This window comes from Pieris brassicae, chromosome 12 (genome assembly GCF_905147105.1).
Source record: "Pieris brassicae chromosome 12, ilPieBrab1.1, whole genome shotgun sequence".
NCBI lineage: Eukaryota > Metazoa > Arthropoda > Insecta > Lepidoptera > Pieridae > Pieris > Pieris brassicae.
In genome coordinates this window covers 3,395,458-3,417,552 of record NC_059676.1, presented here as the reverse complement: position 1 = coordinate 3,417,552, position 22,095 = coordinate 3,395,458, and the positions used below count along the sequence as shown (strand labels likewise).

Below are 22,095 nucleotides of genomic sequence, written 5' to 3'. Positions count from 1 at the left end.
AAGTGTAAACCGTTCGCGAAAACATTGAAATAAATTTCGTTATTACATTATTTATATAACCAGAAAGACACTGTCGCTTACTGTATGCTGTACAGCAAGAAATGCTCATACCTTTAGCCTTTACATTGTTTTATCACTGTGATACATTGTCTTGAGGAGTCTAATACGTGATAAATTAACGGTTAATCATTAAATCACAGCATAAGCACATAATATTGTTTTCTTAACTTTATACTTTGTCCGTATTTACCATTTATTAGTACTAAAAGAAAGATCCTTTACCACAAATATAAATTTTAATGTTACGTAAATAGCTATTATTCAATATAATATATCGCTCGATCTTTTATAGGTTTTAATTTTGGGATTTTATATGGTGATAACATGTGTGGGGAAATGGCTTTGCCAGGCAGCTTTTACGAGGTCCATTTTATGACTACGAGGTGCTACAATACCACTTAACTATGTAATTTCCGACACTGCTTCTTAATAATCGTCATATCTCAGTTTCTTTACTTCATGAGATAGATAGAAGGTGTCTATAAATGTTCAGCGAAAATTCTCGTATAACACGGTACTGACTAAATGTAATTAAATTTTACCTTCTATGTTACATACTATTAGCTGCCCGTTTACATGGAAACAGAACATGCGTGGATCGTACATGAAACTTATAATCATGTATTTATTAACATTATTTATCAACAAGGATGGCAACAAACACGCAAGCTCCCTGGCGTTGCAAGTGTCCAAACTCGAAGGTTAACACTTTATTGTGTTAAGCGTTTCGTTTGCCTCCTGTCCTATAAAAACAAACTCTACAGACAACTCTAAAAACATTTCAGTATATGGTATTAGTTTTTAAGTCAAAACACTAGGTATATATACTTCAAACAAACCTTCATCTTGTATATAAATCTGCTGTAGATTTAAGATAAATGTACGGATAGAATCATATCTAATTTAAAGCGATTGAATTGGATGAAGATTCCAAATCACTCCGTTTTTGACATTGCATAAACCATAATAAGACGGAAGAGAGCAATCTAACTTCAGAACCGCAACAACATTGGCGGAAGAACGAGCGAAATATTTCATCAAAATGCAAAATAGCACAATTTTCCTGCAGCCACGAACTAAAAGAGAAAGAAGTGGATTAACTGGACGCTGGAAAACAGATAACTCGATTTGCATAACTCGTTCACACGGGCATAGCCGGCTAACCTAATTTGTACTGACGGCTTAACACGAACGAACTTGCTTTAAATTCCAAATTTTTTACTCGATTATTCAAAGGTTCGATGCTATTTTAGAGATGTCTTCTACCTGTTACGGTACTCAATTGTTAAGAACTTTTCAATCGGTAAACTTGTCGAATGAATGAAAAGTTTTCAATAATTTTGGGTCGTTCGCAATTCAGCTGTCAGTACATTTCTAATAGCGTCAACATGTAAATACTTCGTGATATTTACGATGTTTAATTAATTTAAACGATAAAATATTTTGGAGTACATGTTATAACGTATTTGACTTGTGGTATTTTTATCATCAATTATACGAAAAGTTTTAGTAGTCTGCGCTTACAGATAACGCTGAAAGCGTGACACTTTACTACGATTTAATTTTCATGTTGAAACTCGAAATTGAAAATCTTAAAAGCCAAAAATGTATTTCAATAATGTTGAAGGCTCAAATAAGTTTGTACTTCATATACACGAAATAAAAAGTTATAAAACATTATCAAAATCTGATTGAAGATAATATAGAAAATAACAAACAACATTTTCATATTTCGCATTACCTTCACTTATCATGCGGTAATTAGTCGATGTCGAACACGCATCGTTTCAATCGACTTATAAAACCAGCCGCACGATAAATAGGTGCAAATAACGCAAAAAGTTTTAAACAGCAGTTCATTAACCTACCATTACCATTTACTAACTAGAATTATGATTAATATGTTTTATGGAAAAGATTTTTAATTATGAGTACGACTATATATTTTAAAACGCTTCAATATTGTTGGATTTAAAAATAACAACTCAATACTTACCGCAACATTATAAGTAGAGTAATAATGTTTGACGAATGTGAAGGGTGAGGCTGTGGCTCGTAGAGAATCACTGGCTTCACGTCAACTTACATTATACTTCAATCTTCGAAATAAGAACCGAATCTTTACACACCACTTATTAAAATCAGTTAATTAGGGTAAGATACGAGTTTCTCTTGAACTGAGTCCAATAATGTGAAACAATCTACGATATACATTATTCTCTGTCGTATCGTTGTCAAGGTGCCTGCTGCCCTCCTACTGATGTACCTGACCTTAGCGCAGCTGTTATGGGAAGACCCGTGAGAATCGTGACTTGTACCTACCAGTTGGTTGGCGATCAACCCCGCGGCCCTTTGCTTTCCACTTTTTATCTGGTTTGTGGCGGGCGACATCTATTAATTGGTACATCGTTTAGCCTTTCTCTTTAAGGCCTCATCTACCAGATAAGACTGTAGTATTGGAAACTATTTAAAAACTAAACTTTTTAGGTTCTGTATCTGGTTCTTGATCATTTGTTAATCTAATAGGCAAGTAGGTGTTCGACGTTTTCAGTCTAAGCCGATGATGTTTTCCTTCACCGAATGTTAAATGCGCACATTGAAAGAAAGTCCATTGGTACACAGCTGGGGATCGAACCTACAACCTCAGCCAGTAGGCCAACACTGCTCTATTCATTATATAATATACGAGTATTTTATTTATACACTCTCGATTTAAAGTCATATAGCGTTACATAAACCGTCATCATTTATCATTTATCATTTAAGTATAAATTTACAAACAGATTCCATACAATACTCAATTTTGGTCCCCAAATATTACCGTAAATAGTAACTGCATACCGAGATAAGTATTCAACTAACAACGAAATGCAATAGTGAATTCTGCCTTCCCTCCAATATAGCCTTTTACTGCGCATTGTGGATGTACTTGAATAATAAATCATTTCCACAAACGACCGTGCGCTGAGCGATGCAGCATTTTCATGAACCGCGAATTTTCACTTACAAATGAATATTTATTTAAAGTATGAGCTTTATCAAAATTTATCTAGGGATTTTTCTGCTATCGTAATATAATATTCTATTTTATTATTTATTTTGCATTTTTAGTAAACCGTGTACTAACAATGCAAAGTGTATCCCATACGCATGGGCCACTATTTGACACATGTTTATTTATTTATTTACACTTCGTTACCATAATAAACAAAATTATACAAATTAATAACTCCTTCTTATAATGGTCTTCGGTCAGAGTCCCGGAGCACTTTTTGTTATTGCGTCTGAAGAATATATAAGGTCAGTTTTCTGATGTGTAAATACGGATACCTATGTTAAGATAAATTTGTTAAGTGTGCAGATTTATTAAACTTTTCCAAAAATGCTTGTGTTTAGCAATAAAAGTAACTTAATATGTATATATTTAGGATAATTGTTCAACGTTTTGGATTTTACAGAGGCATTTAATATAATTATCCGCCTATTAAAAACTTCATAGCAAAGTGTTACTAACATTGGTGGATTTATCTTTTTTTTTAATTTCACAATTCACACTATCTAAATTAAGGGTACGTCGTTAAAAATATATGAAATATTCTATTATTAACTTACTTAAACTGATAGTGCATGTTTTGATACTTATAATAGTAGGGTTATTAAAAGTAAGAAAATACGTTTCGACATTATAACTCAATTTTTGTGATGTTGCTAGGTGATTCCACGTTTCGGTTCCTCACAAAGAATGCTGGTTTATTTTATATATATATATAGATAGAGCAAAGTTACAAACTAGGTATAAAATTCATTAAACGAGTAGTATGGTATTAGTTTGTGTAAACACCTAAAATAACTTTGTGGGGGTGCTTATGTGCGTGTTAACACGAGGATCTAAATGCTAAATAAAATTTCTAAACGCTTAACGCTTTCTTAACTTTGTGACCTATCTATGTCCATGCCTGTTAAAAACAATAATTTCATTGTGACAAGAGTTATGTAACCTAACATTAGTTAAGTTACATATATATATATTAGTTAATATTTATAAGAGTACATAAAATGTAAAGAAACATCGCACACTTGAAGCCAGTATGAGACCTTGTTTTTACCACACTTTTTTATGGTTTTTTTTTTCGATTCCGATAATGTCCAATAACATAAGTGCCTATTAGATTTCAGACAAAATCAATTGTCAAGTGAGATTTTGTAAATCCAGCATCGCAACCCCACTACCCCTAATGTTATTTTAGATATAAGCTCATGTTTTAAACGATTAAAGTTAGTTGTTACTTAGCTTCAAATAAAGTGTTATATTTAACATATATCGAAAAATATCCATCCAACACCCGCCACCGAGGTTAACTCAGGATGTAAGTATATTTTATTGAATCATGCAAAACTATACTTTAACTTAAAATCCTAAATAAATAAATCATCAAGTTTTGACTCTAAGAGTATAGAACTTTGCTACGTTTTGCGTCACAACTGGTTAACTGTGGAAACTAGATATTGGAAGAATATTGAGAGAATTCGTAAACTAACTTCTATGGACAGAAATAAATGAAACAATTCCAATATGCCAGAGAGGAGTAAGTTACATGTGAGTATATTGTAAGCCATTTATTTTATTTTTATTTATTAACACTTCGTTACATTATAATATAAAAATTGAACATAATTAAATGAAACGGAGGGCAACTGGTGGCCTTGTCAATTTCGAGCGATCTGTTCCAGGCAACCTCTGAGAGTAAAGGAAAAAATGTATTAAATTAAATAAGGCAGGCAAGAAGTGCAAAAATACATATTACATATAGTTATAAACAACAAACTAAACTGATAGTGGATACATGAAAAACAAAATCTAAAAAGTCTCACGATAATCTCATTCAAGATCAGTCTCACGTCAGTTAGTAGTTAGTACGAAAGTTACTACGATGTGGACAGGTAATGTTTGTACAGAAAAAATTTAAAGGAAGATAGAGAAGGCTAAGTATATAGGGACGGGAAGTGAACTCCATAGCCTAACTGCATAGACCTTAAACGAATCGCCAAGAAAAGATGAAAAATTTGAAATCATTTTTGATATAGGAAAGAGTTTTAGGGTTGAACAGGATGGAATATAGGAGATGGAGAAATTTATTTAGTTTATTTAACGTAAACAAAAGAGAATATTAAGTCGATTCTTTTTTAATATTTAGTACTTTTTGATACGATAAATGGTAGAAGTCCAGTCCTTTTTTTATTCACCAAAATGTTGTTCATCTCTATAATCGATAGACTAATAATAATAAGAGAGAAAATACACAAATTTTCTGTATCGCATGGATTACCTATTTCTTGGAATTATATTTAATCGTCTCGATAAAAATTAGGGTTAATTAGTTTTTTTTAACCTTCAATTATAATAAAAGGCCGTATTGCAAAAACTGTCATCGGGTCTCGACCCAAATTAAATATTTATATTTTATATTATTAGAGCAAAATGTTTTTTTTTGTTGAACCACCTACTGAACTAATTTCAGGAACTATAAAAAATTTGTATTGAATAGTCGATTTATTGAATATGCACGCATGGACCAATAGGACCGGAGCATGAAAGAAAACGGAAAAAATATTAGTTGCGTAATCTTGAACAGGACGTGAAAATCATCGCTAGTGGCAATTGACGATTTTCACGTCTTTTATACAAATATTCTGAATAAGTCCTTGACTTTTATCTTTTAAGATTTACCTATCCTTCTATAATAATCTAATTTGTTTTAAAATAATTAACAATATTAATCTTTATCTAATTTGTGTAAAATAATTGTGAACGGGTCTTTAAGATTAATGGAGGTGGAACAACGGCGCACAATAATAGGAAAGACTTGAAAGAAGAAAATTATATATTATGTCTTTCAATATCGATACTTATTAATTGTAATATTATAAATTATTTTTAACCAAGAACGTGGCGCAAATTAGCAGCGGTGATATATTCATATTTTCAAGGATTTCAAGACTAATTAAAATATTGATTATACGTATGTACAATTCTAAACAATTTTTTTGACCTTTAAAAAGTTAAGAAACTATTATCAGTTTCAAATAAGCCAAAATCAATTTAAGAGGTTTTTTAAATATTAATTTTATTTGTAAAATTTATCCTCCAACCATTTAAATTTTACGATTAAATTTGTAAGAGCCCTTTCGAAACTATCTTCCTAATTTATTGTCACTTTCCACTATATCGGAACAAAAGAATTAAATAATAAATTTATTTCTCATAAGATTTGCATACATAACTCACTTACTGAGAAACAATATGTAAACCTAAGATTAATAATTAGTGCTCACAAACGTAGGTATATAAAATAACAAAACAAAACAGCAACAAAATGTGGGTAGACATAATAAACTCGATCATTCAACTAAGCAAAACATAGACATTGTTCGAATTAGATTTTTTACTAGAAGTGGCATTGTTGGCATAGTCTGATATAGCAAGTTTATATTTATTAGACTATTTTATTTTTAGTTTATTATTCCATTTATATATTTTTAGTATATATATGTACATGGGTTATAAAACATTCTAAGTATTAGATTTTATTTGTTTTTGTTTAATTTAAGTAATTACGAATGTATATTTTAACTTTAGAGGTTTATACTTAATGTACAGAGGTTGTGGTATTTTATTTTTGTTAGTATATATGCATACATATTAATGTATGTATCTTTTTAGCACTTATTTGTATGTTTTAATTGTGTCAGTTTTTAGTAGCTTTTTAAACCGGGCATAGCTTTGTTCTCCTTTTATATAATTGTATTAGTTATAAAATGATAATTACGTTTAAAATTACGCCAACGGTATTTACTTGACGCAAATTCTCGTGTTGCGTTGTTGTTATGCCGCTTCATTGTTTTTGAATCTATTGATAAACATTTTACTTTATAAGTTTCGCCGTGAATAAAATCTCAAAACATTTTACAAAAACTATGTACAAATTAACCAATAACTGTAAAAACTAAAGTATTCTTTGCCGTAAAAAACGAGTTAAATGTATATATAATTTAGAAACGATACGGCTAATCAATTATTGTATTTAAAAACCATTTTAATAGCACGCGCAATTTATTTGTATGAATAATGTTAGTTTTGCTTAACATAAAAACATAATCTCCGCGTAACGCTCAACTAACGAGATTATGTTTGGTCAAACTCGTATTAGAGGCCTTGACAATTAACATTAGATTAAATAACAAATATAAGAAAAAAATATTCCAGCAACCTGTAGTATGACGTTGTTTTATACATGTACTCTAACAGATTCAACCTTAACAAAGGCTTAATAGGTCGTTTTAATCCCGAACCGCTTGTACAATAGCAATAAAATTTATACGAGCAATTTGTAGCATTGTATAATGAGTAATGATTGCAATGAATCAGTGGAATGAGTCTGATTTAATTTCAACGCGTCGAGCAAGCTTGATATAATGCGGAACTAAATGACGCGGACACTTAACCCCCCTTCCCCCCAGTTCCCCATTTCACCGCAACATCTGCCCGCAGACTAGATTAATCTTCCACATGCCTCAACGTCATCTGCCTTTGCAAACGCAAAAAATAATGATAAAATACGAAAAACCTTCAGCGCTTGATGAATGCGTCTAAAAAGCCGCTTTAAGTTAGATTAAACTTTCAATTTATTGTAACATCTTTGAATTTCTCATTTCAAGTAAATTAAATGCTTTAGGAAATCATTAAATAGTCTAGAAATTAAGTTGGGTTAACTAAGATGAATACTAAATATTAATTTTAAGTTGCTTTCAAATCTCGATTAACCTCTAGTTGTTACATGTATGGTCGCGATTTGTATGATCAACTATTTTTTTATCCTTACCATAGCTTGCATCTTTTCTATTTAAATTAGAACAAAAAAACAATCGAACAAAACACTAAATAATATGTTAGAAGTATAAGTCTGCACTACACACCTGCTGTTTGTTCGATGGAATTAATCATTTTATCATAAGTATTTACAATATTTTTGATTTATACTAATATTATACTTGAGTGTACACGAGAGCAATATAGGCGCACGAATTTCAACTGAAAAATTTTCTTTAATTTTTAATACAGAACTCGAAATACTTTTGGCCACAAACCTGCCTGATATTCGGTGAGATGCGGCATATTGGAGGGCACACCTGTCTAGGAGATGCCAATTTAACCGCTTCAATGGGCCCATATTAAACTGTCTATACTCCTTTGCTGTTTTTACAAGAAATGACGACCCAAGTGTGCAGTGCGGCACCCGGGGCTATCAACAACGAAAGAGTGAATTACTGGCGTGCTTCTAGATGAGCGTTGTTTAGAAAGGGATGACACAATCAGGTTGTGTAGTTCCATGCAGCATTCTCCGGAGCATCTATAGAACACTGACAGGAAGGCAACTGAACGTCTCATGCGTTAGTATCACAGCTGTGCACCACTGAATGGTTCTATCCTTATTTTTACAGTGAAATAAATCTGCAAAACAAAGGCTTAGGGTGTTTATAATAAATATATGCAATATTTACCTCTATCGTATTAAATTACAATTTTCGTTTAACTGTAAACACGACTAATATAAGCGGGTTAATGTGGTAATTATAAATGAAGCCTCGGCACTCAGATGTAATGCACAATACCAGTTTTGGACCACCAACGTGACCACATCATCTTCTTCTTAAAATTAAAGCACATACACTCTTTTAAGTGAAATCCTCACCTGTCTCTTTCCATCGCGACTGAAACATAATTTGATCGAGAGGCGAGAGAGTGCTTGAAGTAAAAGCATTACTTTTGTGTAATAATATGACCATACTAAACTAATACCATACTATTGTACGACATATTTATATTGTCCACCAGGAGCTTTACATGCTCATCCGAGGGTTAAAATACAGATTTTTAACATTGGCCTATATTCCTAACTTTATATTGAAATTGTTTTATATATATTTCGTTAAAAGACTTGGCGTTTTTTTCCAGCATTAGAACTCGACCATCACACAACACTGACACCCCTATACATATTATTTTCTGGATAATTGAAATGATTTTTGTTTATTTTCCTAAATGTAAATGTTCAAATATAAATGTTTATCCCATATGTTTGGTATAATTGTTCTTTATTAAATATAAACTCAATTGAACTCAAAATAATTTTATTCATATAGGTAAACAAGTGCACTTATTAACGTAAGAAACGAAGTTAAATTAATTGTAAATTTACATTTACTACCAGTTCGCAAGTCAAGGGCTTAGAGCGGGCAAGAAGAACTGGCAAGAAACTTTCCGCCACTCTTTTCAATTGCTAAGTTTTGAATCATACAAATCGTTTGAACTGGAACAAATCAATCCCAATGATTAGGATCATTTAAATATTCGCCAAATTTATAAAAAGCTTTATTGATTAATTTACGTAATTACGGCTTTGAATTTATTAAGTGATAATCCTCTAATTTTGCTTGTGAGTTTGTTGTAAAAACTAATACAATTTCTGAAATGTTTGGTGGTTTAGTGATTATCCTGGAGCCTGGTTGGTCGTACACCATAATTGGTTCTGTTTCGAGTATTATACTGATGAAAGTCACCATTTGTTTTAAAATCGATTATACTCTTTTGTACATAAAACAGGCTTCAAGAATATATTGACCAGATAGTGTCAAAATATTTAATTGCTTAAACTTATTCCGTATCGACTCCCTCGGAGAAACACAACAAATACTCCGAACATCCCGCTTCTCCAGCACAAATATGGATTGCTACGTATGTAATAAATAAATATCACATTTAATTAATTCTTCTCTGTTTTTGTTTTGGTTAAGTAAAATGCACGAAATTGTAACAAGAATTAGGCAAGCTCAATTTTCACCGGGCGCACTCGTCGATTTGAATCAACGCCAGAGCGATATTCACCGGAGCGACAAATCAGCACTTCGATATTGCCTCCATTTGGCTACAGCGTCAATATAAGAAAATTAGATTTTTATTGCGCCAGACTTCATATGGCGTGCCACTTGTAAATGATAACATTCTGTATAATGTAGGGCTTTACGTAAATAATATATGAAACTAATTTTCATTTACTTAGCTAATTGGTTTTGTTATATAGCAAAAAGCTTAACAGTCAATGTATTATTAAAATTATTTTATGTACTAAATGTATCATCAATATTATACTAACTAGACATAGGAACTTTGCTTAAAAAAGATTATTAGTTTTATAGTTCTATAGTCTGTCCGGAACAAGAACCAAAATGGTATGCAATTATATAATACCTTATTTGGTACGCTTCATTTCACTTTACAAAAATTATATACTTTCAATATTGAATATCAAGATGATTGAGCTGAGCATCATCATCATCCTTGATTACAGACATTCTGTCTATGTGCGCATTTAATGTTCTTTTTTTATAAAGATGTTTACTGTCGATCCATAACGACGTCAGTGTTTTTGTAAATCCTATAAAAGTTATTTGTTAAATTAAATATTAACCTTAAGTTTTTTATGACTATTAATGCATAATATCTGGTAAAAGGCGCATTATAACAAAATTGTTAATAGGAATACTAGGCTTTACTTGACTAGAAGAAACAATTAGGGGTATTGCGAGGCTACCAACATTCATTAATAAAATATATAAGAAAAAAGTTAACACAACCGCATAGGGAAATAAAATTATATAATAAATTATATTACACCGTAACCGAGTAACTGACTGACAGACTTTTTTAAATAAAATTTAAGTTTAATACTGTTAAGTATCTATATCTATAATCTATCTACTTATAATATTTAAAATGTATAAGAATAGAATTAACTAAAGCATGCCCTCTCACAACATTGCTGTGCCTAACGAAGTTCCTTATTGTAACAAAATTATAACATGTCACCTGTAAAGTAAGAATATACGTAATATACATAAGAAATGCAATAAAGATTTGATGTTTACTTTGACTAAAACATAGTAAAATCGCCCTTTTCTTTACCCTTGTCAGTATATGAGTCTAAATAAGTTCCTAACTAAAGCACTACTTCAAAATTAATAACAGAAATTAGTCTATATTTTGTCTCGTTCATTTATCTGCAAAGTTACGCGTGTGTAATAAAATATATTTAAAAACTACGCCTGTCTGGTATTTTTATAAACGTTTAGGTTTTAATTAAACACAATTAAGTCTACTAGACATATTTAATGTCGAATAATTTCAATCAATTTACCCACTCCATTGCGAGCGCAAATAATTCTGCTGACACAAGATTGATACCGGTGTAAGGATCGTAAATCAATATTTGCGCTACGTGAGGCGTCATCAGAATCCAGACAATGCGCCTTAGCATTCGTTTCCTCTCTCAGTATTTTTATAGAAGAGCTCTAGGGTTTTTTATTATATACTGCTACTTTATGATTTCCGTCTCTTTTTGTAATGAGTACAATTAGCACTCCCTTATTTAATTGATCTAAATCAGTTCAGACCTTTAACTAAAGTAATCTTTCTTTCAATTTATCTATACGCAGTGACTTAAAAATAGATTTTTCTTTCACTTCTTCATTGTTTATACAATTTATTACAAACATGCTTTAAGCAAACAGTAGTAACTTGGCAAGTTCACATTTTTCCGTTATACACAAAATATAAATTTGCCCGCTCGTTGCCTAATAACTTATCTAACCTGTTTTATATATGTATGTTTATGGTAATTGGCGAATTGTAAAAATATTAATAAAAAATTTGAACTGAAAATAATTTACAAATCATTCAAATAATGTAAGCTATCCTATACTTGATAAATTTACATATTTCTAAAACAAATAACTTTGTCGTATTCGAATCAAGTAATATAATAATGTTAAAGTTTACGTATTTGATGTACAATTCAATAATAAATTAATAAAGTCGCCTTATACATATTAAATTGTATACGTATTAAATTTCATAGTACCATCACCATGCTTTCTGTAAAAATTTACAATCCTAATTATATCGTGATAAAAATTGTTTTTTAACATAAATGTAATTGCTTTTTGCTGCGTGAAATAAAAAAAATGTACTCTTACAGGAAATGATATATAATAAAATAAAATGAAATAAACGACGACGAAGCGCGTCGCTCTGGAAAGAACGTTCTCGACTACACTGAATTATCCAAATTGAAGTACCTCACCGCAGTAATTAACGATAAGAATTATACTTTAATAAAACTGATTTTAGGAACACAAAAAGCAACTTAATTTTGTACCTGCAAATTTTAATTTATGAAAAGGTTTTTAATTAATTGATAATTGATGGTTCATAAATGTGCATGTTTTGTATACTGTATTTTAAAATATATAATATTGCCGTTTCTATTGAACACGTGATACCATAATTCAACAGGCCTATTATATTAGGTCCTAACATATGAAATTGGCGTATTTCGTACTGGCCACTTTAATCACAATGTTCTCCTCTTTGGTAAGGAATTCCAATTTGGACAACTTCTTGCAAGGGAAAAAATTTAACTCTGATTGGGCAGTCCAAATCGCCTTCACAGATTTTATTGATTCCCGTCCGACTGTTTTTTTTAGTAAAGGGATCATTGAACTACCTATGAGATGGCAAAAGTGCATTGAAAACAATGGTTCATACTTTGATTAATTAAATATATTATATTTAAAAATATTCGACTTTTTGTTCCTCCCATACAAAACGTCAATTTCATATGTAAGGACCTAATATATGCTGTAAATCAGATACTGACTTAAATTCCTACTTCTTTCTGAATGTGTGTCTGTATTCAATAAATGTAAACATTTATTTTATTATATAAACTTTTTCTTATAATAGAAAAATGGTCATATTTTTCCTTGATATTCTTTCTTTATGGGCGTCGATTGTTGAATAAAAGCAACTATTTCTCAATGTGAAAATGGAATCTGCCCTACATTATTTTCTACAGAATACATATAATTAAAAAATAAAGATTAATGTATAATTTTTCAGAGACGCTAAAAAATGTGTACCATTACAACCATTTGGATATAATTCCCATTAGAGGCTACCAATTAACTGAAGATAGTCTTGAAAAAGGGGATTCCAGTCTTGGTAGAAGATGAATGCTCTTCATTACGATGAAAGTTTCTTCTCGGAACCGAAGGAATGGCGTTCAGAAAGGTTTTTACAGTCATCGGAATTCCACATTTTAAATTACTCATTACCTTTTGGAGATGGGCGACGCTCGTGCATAGTTAAAGATATTCATTTGTTACAATAGTAACCACCAATAAGATAAAGCTAGCTTGTTGGCAGAACACCCTAATAAAAAAATGATTGATTAGAATTAAAAACTAAAATTGTGTCATATAGCCAATTTGTCCGACAAAGCTCTGTAACGCTATACGTATAACGGGGTAAAGCTAGGAGGTAAATAAGAATGTCAGAGTAACTCTATATAAATAAGAAAGAAGAAATGATGAAGGCTGCATTCACTAATTGTTCACGTAGAAAACTTTATTAAGGCGTTTGATCTCCTATTTACCAATGATATGCACTTGAAGTTATATTCTATTCTTGACAAATTATGAAAGATTTATTATAGACAAAAAATTTATCCTATAAATTTATTATTTTTGTTCGAACTTCACAAGGTATATATCTATATATTTGTTACATTATTTCAGGTAAACGTTATGGAATGTTCCAATTGAAAACAGCATTAGCCCAAATTGTTCGCAATTGAAGAATCGAGCTTGTAATGCCATATGAACCAGAATGTGACCCATACAGCGTCGTACACGCGCCTATTGATGGTGTAAGTTTAAGGTTAAGTTGGTTTCTCGGTGAATTATGAAAAATTCTAGAAAATAAATAAACGACATTGAAATTGCAATGTTTTTTTATTAAAGTCATCAACAAAAAGTAATTATGTCATTTTATATGTAATTATTTGCAAATAAAATATGTTGTGAATTTAAACAAAGAAATTATTGCTGTTATTATGTGTTATCTTATTAAGTTTCCCTCATACAAAATAATTCAGAAATTAGTAAATTATGTAAATTTCAAGATTTTTGCGATCTTTTAACCATAGTATTTATTATTAAATTAATTTAAATAAACCTTGAATTAGTTTCACCTGAACATTTCTCAGGAATCGCTATTAGTGAATAACATGGAAACCATCTAAACTTTTCTTTAAATTATCATATAATTTTAAAATAAATGAAGTCTTACATACAAGAATACAATATACATCTTATAAAAAATACATGTACGTATTATTATTGTGTATTTTTTAAACAATATTACTTGAATAATTAGCTCTTTAATTATACTTTGTGATAATGAGTTCTAAATCCTGAACGAAAAACAAAGTATGAAACTATGTATAGGTATATCCAATTTACTTTTTGAAAGTAAATTAGGAGCAATAACAGTGTAAAGCTAAATTTAGAATATAAAAATAAACTTGTCGAGCTATTCATTGATAATTATAGAAATTAATCAAATCATTGTTATTAAACATTCTAATTACGGAAAATTGTAATTTCTGCTATCCTGTATCAAGTTCATAATGTTGGATGACTAAAATACAATTATTGTTTAAAATTATATGCATGTCGGGTGCATCGCAGATACCTTGATACAGAAATCCGGCATAGAAGAAAAGCGTGCCTGTCTTGAAAAACCCTAAGCGATATGTCGACTTGCTGCCTCCACACCAGTATATCCTCTTATCTTAGTGCATTAGGTATGGCAAGACCCATAATAATTATTATTTAGTAGAGTAGGCAATCAACACCGACTTCTCACTCCTTCCTTATCATTTACTCACTCATACTTATAAAATAATAATATAGGTTTACAAAAGGTAAAGTTATAAAATTGTATAGATTTCTAAACACACTATGTATAATAACTACACGAGCCAGTCCGTACTACTAACTAAATTGCTATAACACTTAGCTTAATTTACATTTCCACATATTAAGATCAGATCTTTTGTTAACGTTCATAAGAGTTTATTATGTCACCTACATAAATAGTATTTTGTAATTATATATTTGTTTAATCAATCTAATTTAAGATTTATTTAGACGCTTGGAAAACATTAACAACAAAAGTAGCTGTGTTACTTTAAATTGCGCATTATTATATTGCATGTGTATACTGCTTTATATACATGCAATATAAAATATACCTGCATTCACAAGAACGCCAGTCGATTTGACATCTCAAACTTAAAGGTGGACAGTGAGATAAAAACATTTGTACGTTAATTAATAAACCTCCTACTTCAAGTTTTTTTTAATTAGCTATAATAACACTATAATACGGTCACATTTCATCAAGACTAGTCGCTCATAATGTTGACTTTGTCCCTTTTTACATTATTTGTCATTGCTGTATTCAGTTATATTTACTTTTCAATTCGTAAGCGGTATAACTATTGGAAAGACCGGGGCATAGTGCATGAAGAACCTAAGTTTATAGTGGGAAATTTTACCTTTTTCATGAGAAAGAGCTTTTGGGAGTACTTTTACGATTTGAAAAAGAAATTTCCTGAAGACTGCGTCGGAATATATTTGGGGCTTCAGCCAGGTCTAGTGGTACAGTCTCCGGAGCTTGCGAAGAAGGTTCTTATTGATGCGGATTGCTTTCAACATAGATTTACTTATTCTGGAACTGTTGGTGATCCCATTGGATCGCTCAATTTATTTGTCAGTAAGGTGAGCAAACGGTTAAGTATGCGATACTCGCGGAACTATAAACAATTTTATTTTTTACAGTTGATTAAGATATTTTACGTTAAATGTACTGTTTCATGTCTAACTTATAACAGATTTTTTAAATGATACGTTTTATGATAATTTTATTTTATGTGTAATAATTTATTTTGAATTAAATTATAATTTATAGGTTTACATTTACTTAATGACTTCCGCCTCTGTAGCTTGAGTTGCATACAAGGGGCTGTAGGGGCTTCAGGATTTTTTTAAAGACACAAGAAAGAAGTGGCTATTTGACAACTTCTTCGTTCCTTGCATCTTTGTAGATTGTTACATCGACGAAATTTAATTAATGTAAATTACACAGAGCAAGTGATGATATTAATTTAACAATCGTTTGGTGTCCAATATAACCTGGAGTCTCAGTTTATAATAAGGAAGATAATGATAAAAATACTTAATATAACTTTATACAATACACGTTGAAGGGTTTCCATGACTTTTATTACTGTAATAGGGTCAACATCTATAATTTGTTTATAAGACAATTATAACTACATACAAAGTTAATTCTATGAAATAGAAAAAAATAAATGGAATGAAATCATCAAATCTGTAGCTATTTTCATAAATGCGTATAACGAGTCTGAGGGTTTTGAGAAATAATATTTTTTGGTCTCGGTAAGGTGAAACAGATATGCTTATAATTATGTTTGTCATACAATTCTTTCCGGTTTTCACTCAATTCACATGCAAAACAGTAATCATAATTTTTACGCAGGGACGTTTAAGAAAAGATCTACAGCAGGCGTACTCGCCACTCTTCACAACGGCTCGTCTTAAAACAGTTACAACATTAATGAACATCAATGCTCAGGACTTGAAAGTAAAAATTCAAAAAGACTTCGTTGAACAAGGGAAGCATGTTAATATAAAGGTAACTTCACAATATAGTAATTTAATTCATATAATATGCAGCTTATTCATATTTGAGAAAAAGCAAGTACAGCCTAGAATTAATAAATATTGGAACAGAAAGGCACAGTAGCCTTGTTGTCCTATGAGGGTTCATGCTCCTTACACATGTCTAATACATAGTGGTGTACAAGATTCACTAAATGTTAAATCTAAAGTATACAAAAGCAACGGGATCACAGTTGCAATCGTATATTGAAGTTATAAAGTAACGATACGGTCTTATCATGACCTCCTGTTGAACTGCATAGATAATATTCTAATTTATATATCGCGTACGCAATACTACTTATTCCGACTAAGATAAGATAAGTATTATTATTTATATTTACAAAGTGTTATTATTATTTAGTATAACTAAATTTAAACAAAGCTTTTACGTCATATTTTTAGCTACTTGCTAAACAATCCATATAAATTGAACCTATAATTTTATTGGTACTACTTTTTAGAAACTTATGACCATGTACGTCACAGACACTCTAGCGTTTAGCGTCTTCGGCATTCGTCTGAGTACATTAAAGGGAGAGAAATCACCATTATGGGACATCACTAGTCACATTACTAAATGCAACTTTTCTAGAGGCTTGGAGATTTTGTCGATTTTCTTTATACCAAGTCTAGCGGAAGCGTTGAGGTATTTTTTTTTATATTTCTTACACACGGTTCTTTTAACACTGAATGCAACGTCAAATCTACGTGAAATTTTCTTCCTATAGAGAATTTAGTAAACACAGTATTTGTGATTTATTTATATCTGGTTAAAACTTCGATATGGTTTGTTATATTCGATTTTTTATGTAGCATGATTAAACGATTTAAGATTTATAATATCTTTTGTACAATTTTAGAATGAAGTTTTTTTCGAAACCTGCCACAGAAATATTTAAAAAGATGTTTTGGTCAGTTGTGAAGCTACGCCAAGCAAAAGGAGAGAAAAACAACACTGACCTTGTAGATTACTTTCTTAAATTGCAGGATAAATTTGCAGCTATTGGCTATGATGGTACGTTATTATTGTCTATCCACATATAAAAATAATTTTCCATGATTATAAAATAAATATATTATTTTTTTAAATATTATTCACGCATTACAGCTGGAAGAGATTCTAAGCTTGTACGTTCCAATCAATTATTACCAACGCCGGAAACATAATCTTTTTGCTGTGTATTATGTTTGTAATAAAATATTTATCTTATTTGAAATTAAGAATAATTCCCAGAATTGTTGCACAGTAAATATACATTAAATAACAAGTGTTACGTCACCAACAAGTGTTTAAACTCTTCATTTCCTGCGTGTAATTATTAAAATTAACTGATAAAATTCTTTAAAGGGTTTTTGTTGTTGAGCGTAACGAAAATTTATAAGAAACCTGTAATATTATACAAGGTATTCAAACACTGCTCTAAAAAACCTGCAATATAGTCCATGTTACATCGCGGTCACGATTCTCTAATAAGTTATAAACAAATTACGTCATTACTTATTTTAATTTCTTGCCCCTTAAACTACGTGAATTTATAATTTATTTATTTATTAACATAGGCCAAACTTTACCTAAATATATCATAAAACTACATATTTAACATTTTTAGATATAAGTGAAAACTTGATGTTGTCCCAAGCAGCTGCATTTGTAATGGCATCTATTGAAACTACCACTGTCACACTTACATACACAATTTTCGAGCTGGCATATCATAAGGAAGAACAGGTAATAAAAATGGAAAGACACCAAGTCCGTCAACGACAAATAACATAATTGTTTTTTTTCCATGTCATAGACATTTGATATGAAATTTGACCTTCATTTGAAGAACTGTCCATAAATACTTTATCAAACAGACAGAAGAGCAGTGTTAGCCTACTGGTTTGAGTGAGGTCGTATGTTGAGATTCTTGTGCCCCAATAAAATGATTCAGAAACTGATGAAACGTACCGTTTTGTACAAAATATTCAAAGTAATTGCAAAACAAAAGAACTATTCGAAGAAAGAGATTATCAATTCGTAATACACTTTTTCGATTAGTTTGTCGAAGTAATATTAAAGCGATAATTAAAAACGTTTTTGTTTATGCTAATTGCATTTCTTTATTAACAAAAAATAAATTGCTTCAAATGCTCTTTACAGGAAATTCTATATAATGAAATAAATGATGTTGTACGTAGATCTGGAAAGGACGTTCTCGACTACACTGAATTATCCAAATTGAAATACCTCATTGCAGTTATCAACGGTAAATATCAATATTATACCAGTAATACATTTTGAAGTACAACTTCATTAAACGCAAACTTAACATTAAGGAGTGGTCTTGCTGACCTCGACAGCTTTAAGGCACTCTAAACGTCCAGTGGTGTAAACAATATAATTAATTCGAGTTTATATACGTTAATGTAATTTTATTTCAATGTCGTAACAAACTAATAACTAATTAATAGTTTTCATCATGTATTCGTCATCGTCGATCGGACACAATAACAAAATATTCTTGTAGTAAAGACGAATAATATTCGAACACATTTTAGTGCTTCTGCAGTCAAGTTCAAAATATTCTCTTTATACCTTGTCTATGCCTTGACAGAGAGTGTTTTTAATAATAATAATAATACAACATTTCTGCAAAAAACAAAAACTTATAGAAGTTGTTAATAGGAGCTAGTAATTTTAGTAACCAGTAATGAATTATATATAAACAAACTTCACAATACAGTTTTAAAAATTTAATCGCATCGCGTCGTCTAACGGGATGAACGGCCTTTCCAAGATTCAATGATTCTCTTAGAATTGAATCTTAACCAATAATTGAAAATTTTTAGAGACGTTAAGAAAATGTGTACCACTACAGCACTTGGATAGAGTATCCCTTAATGATTACCAGTTAACAGATGACATAGTCCTGGAAAAGGGAATTCCAATCATGGTAAACGTGACTGCTCTTCATCATGATGAGCGATACTTTCCTGAACCGAATGAATGGCGTCCAGAAAGGTTTTTAAAGTCATCAGAATTCGACGCATTAAACTATACGTTCTTACCTTTCGGCGAGGGACATCGGTCTTGTATAGGTAAATATATCTATAGATTTGTAAGAAAATGGAATAAATGTCAAACTTTATACTTTTCCGTGAGGCTGACGTTTATGGTTTCACTAGAAATGCCCCGAGGTGTCACTCGCGTAGATACCGATGTTGTTGTAAGTGTACTAAGTCGGACTATAGAGATATATTTTTGTTATCATAAGTTTCCGCAACGCACGCGTCACATTTTTTATTGATAATTTTTTCACACCTTGGGTTATTAGCATTTTTTTTGCTATTTTTGGGACCCCTATTTTTTTTTTATAGCCTAAGTCAGTCAGTGAAGATGCAGCTTTTTAATGGTGAATAAATTTTTTAAATTTGTCAATAGTTTTTGTGTGGAAACATAACAATCATACGTACAAAAACACAAATGTTTCCTCATTATAATATTAGTATAGATAAGCGTGTAATGAATATATTTAAATATTCTTCAAGGTATTGATATGCTATAAATAGTTTAGAATTTATGAACCAACAAGACAAGTTTAATTGTTTAATAATTATTTTTAAAACAGGTTTCAATGTTCCAGTCTTTGGTATTTTTTAAAACTCGTATCGGGGAAATATTTCAAATTTAATTCACAGCAGTGATGTAAATTTTTTTTGTTTAAAATCATGAATTTATACTTATTTTTCTTTCAGGTAAACGTTATGGGATGCTACAATTGAAAACGGCATTGGCTCAAATTGTCCACAATTTTAGAATTGAGCCAATAATGCCGTATGAACTTAAAAAAGACCCATACAGCATTGTACTCGCACCCATTGACGGTGCAAGCGTAAAGTTTGTTCCTCGTTGAATCATTTATTTAAAAAAAATCCTAACTAGATCTCCGTGATAGTTACATATTACATAGTAAGTGCGTAAAAATATTGAAAATGTAGTTTGGCGTCGATATCGTACTTATTCAAACTAAAACTATTTTCTGCAACAACTTTGTATATCTCATTTAGATATTCGTATATAATTATAGTATAATTTAATAATAAGTCTAATTTTGTATTGTTTGCCGTCCAGCCTCATGCTTAAAAAAACTAATTACGTTCTATAATTTTCTTGTTTGAAATACAAAAGGAATAAAGAAAAGAGATATAATTGGATTTATAATTAAATCCGATTCAATTCTTCAATTTGTTGAGCTATTCGACAATATAATCAGGCTGAATTTCGGCTTATATTACGAGTAAAGAAATCTTTCTTGTATTTCATAATAATTATAATTCAGTGCCTCAACAACCATTTGTTATAGTCGTTATATGTTATATATATACTTAGATCATTTTCTTTTATGTAAGATGATTAGGTTGTACCTGACACAAGTCGGCAATTTGGGTGTAAGTCATGCCGGTTTCCTCATGATGTCTACCTTCACCGTACGTTCAAGTGTTGATTTCACGCATAGAAATCATGTTGATACTAAACGTCTGTTTTTATATGAGCGCGTTAGCTTTGTGGTTAAGCGCACGCAGCGAACTTTAACGTGAAACGTTAAACCTGAACGGAGAAAAACATCATAAGAAGCCCGACACATCTCAGGCCAAAATTGTACAGAAAAAGAAACAGAATTGTCTATGGTTTACACATTTAATTTTCATGTTCATAACACGGTATATCTCGTATTGTCTATTGTTAAAATAGCTTTTACACATTAAGAAAAACACTTTTTGAACGGATTAAAGCTATGTATTATTATTAAAACTTATAGTTATTTACATAATTCTAAATTTTAAGTTTTTTGTGTGACCAACAATCCGCGAAAACAGAGGACACCGTGAGTCATTTTTGCAAAAACCATACATAGCTTTAATCCGTTCAAAAAGTGTTTTTCTTAACGGTATATAATCGTTATAACGCGCGTTAAACACATTATTTAAACAACTGCGAGTGACTTGAAGTTGAGTTTTTTCTTTCTTATTTTAATTTTTTTTAAGTGATACCGCCGCCCATAGATACTCACAATGCCAGAAGTCCGTTACCAGCCTTTCAGGGGGGGGGGGGTCTCCGGGAATATCTCTCTCACCGCTTGAAGCGCGAGTATAATAAAGCAAGCCTATTGTATCACTTCACGCCGATTTTCTGAGACTGTGGTACTGCCCTGGTCGAGCCTGCTCATTTGGCTGAAGCCCGAAGGCAACAGCACGGCACTCCCACTGATTATTTGTCACAACAATTTAAAAAAAGCGTTTATAATATTCTGCTGTTCAGAGCAATACAACTTCTTTCTAATT

The 22,095-nt window shown here is 30.9% G+C and overlaps 1 protein-coding gene across 1 annotated transcript; it reads left to right on the top strand.

Moving 5' to 3' along the window:
• The first annotated feature begins 15,301 nt into the window (after positions 1-15,301).
• Positions 15,302-21,530, top strand: LOC123717474 (cytochrome P450 6k1-like). The gene is made up of 8 exons (XM_045673475.1): positions 15,302-15,801; positions 16,583-16,738; positions 17,229-17,413; positions 17,628-17,782; positions 18,378-18,496; positions 18,914-19,019; positions 19,603-19,851; positions 20,509-21,530. Exons 1-8 carry the CDS (start codon positions 15,439-15,441, stop codon positions 20,664-20,666), a joined length of 1,491 nt encoding a protein of 496 aa, XP_045529431.1. The 5' UTR covers positions 15,302-15,438; the 3' UTR covers positions 20,667-21,530.
• The last annotated feature ends 565 nt before the right edge of the window (positions 21,531-22,095 follow it).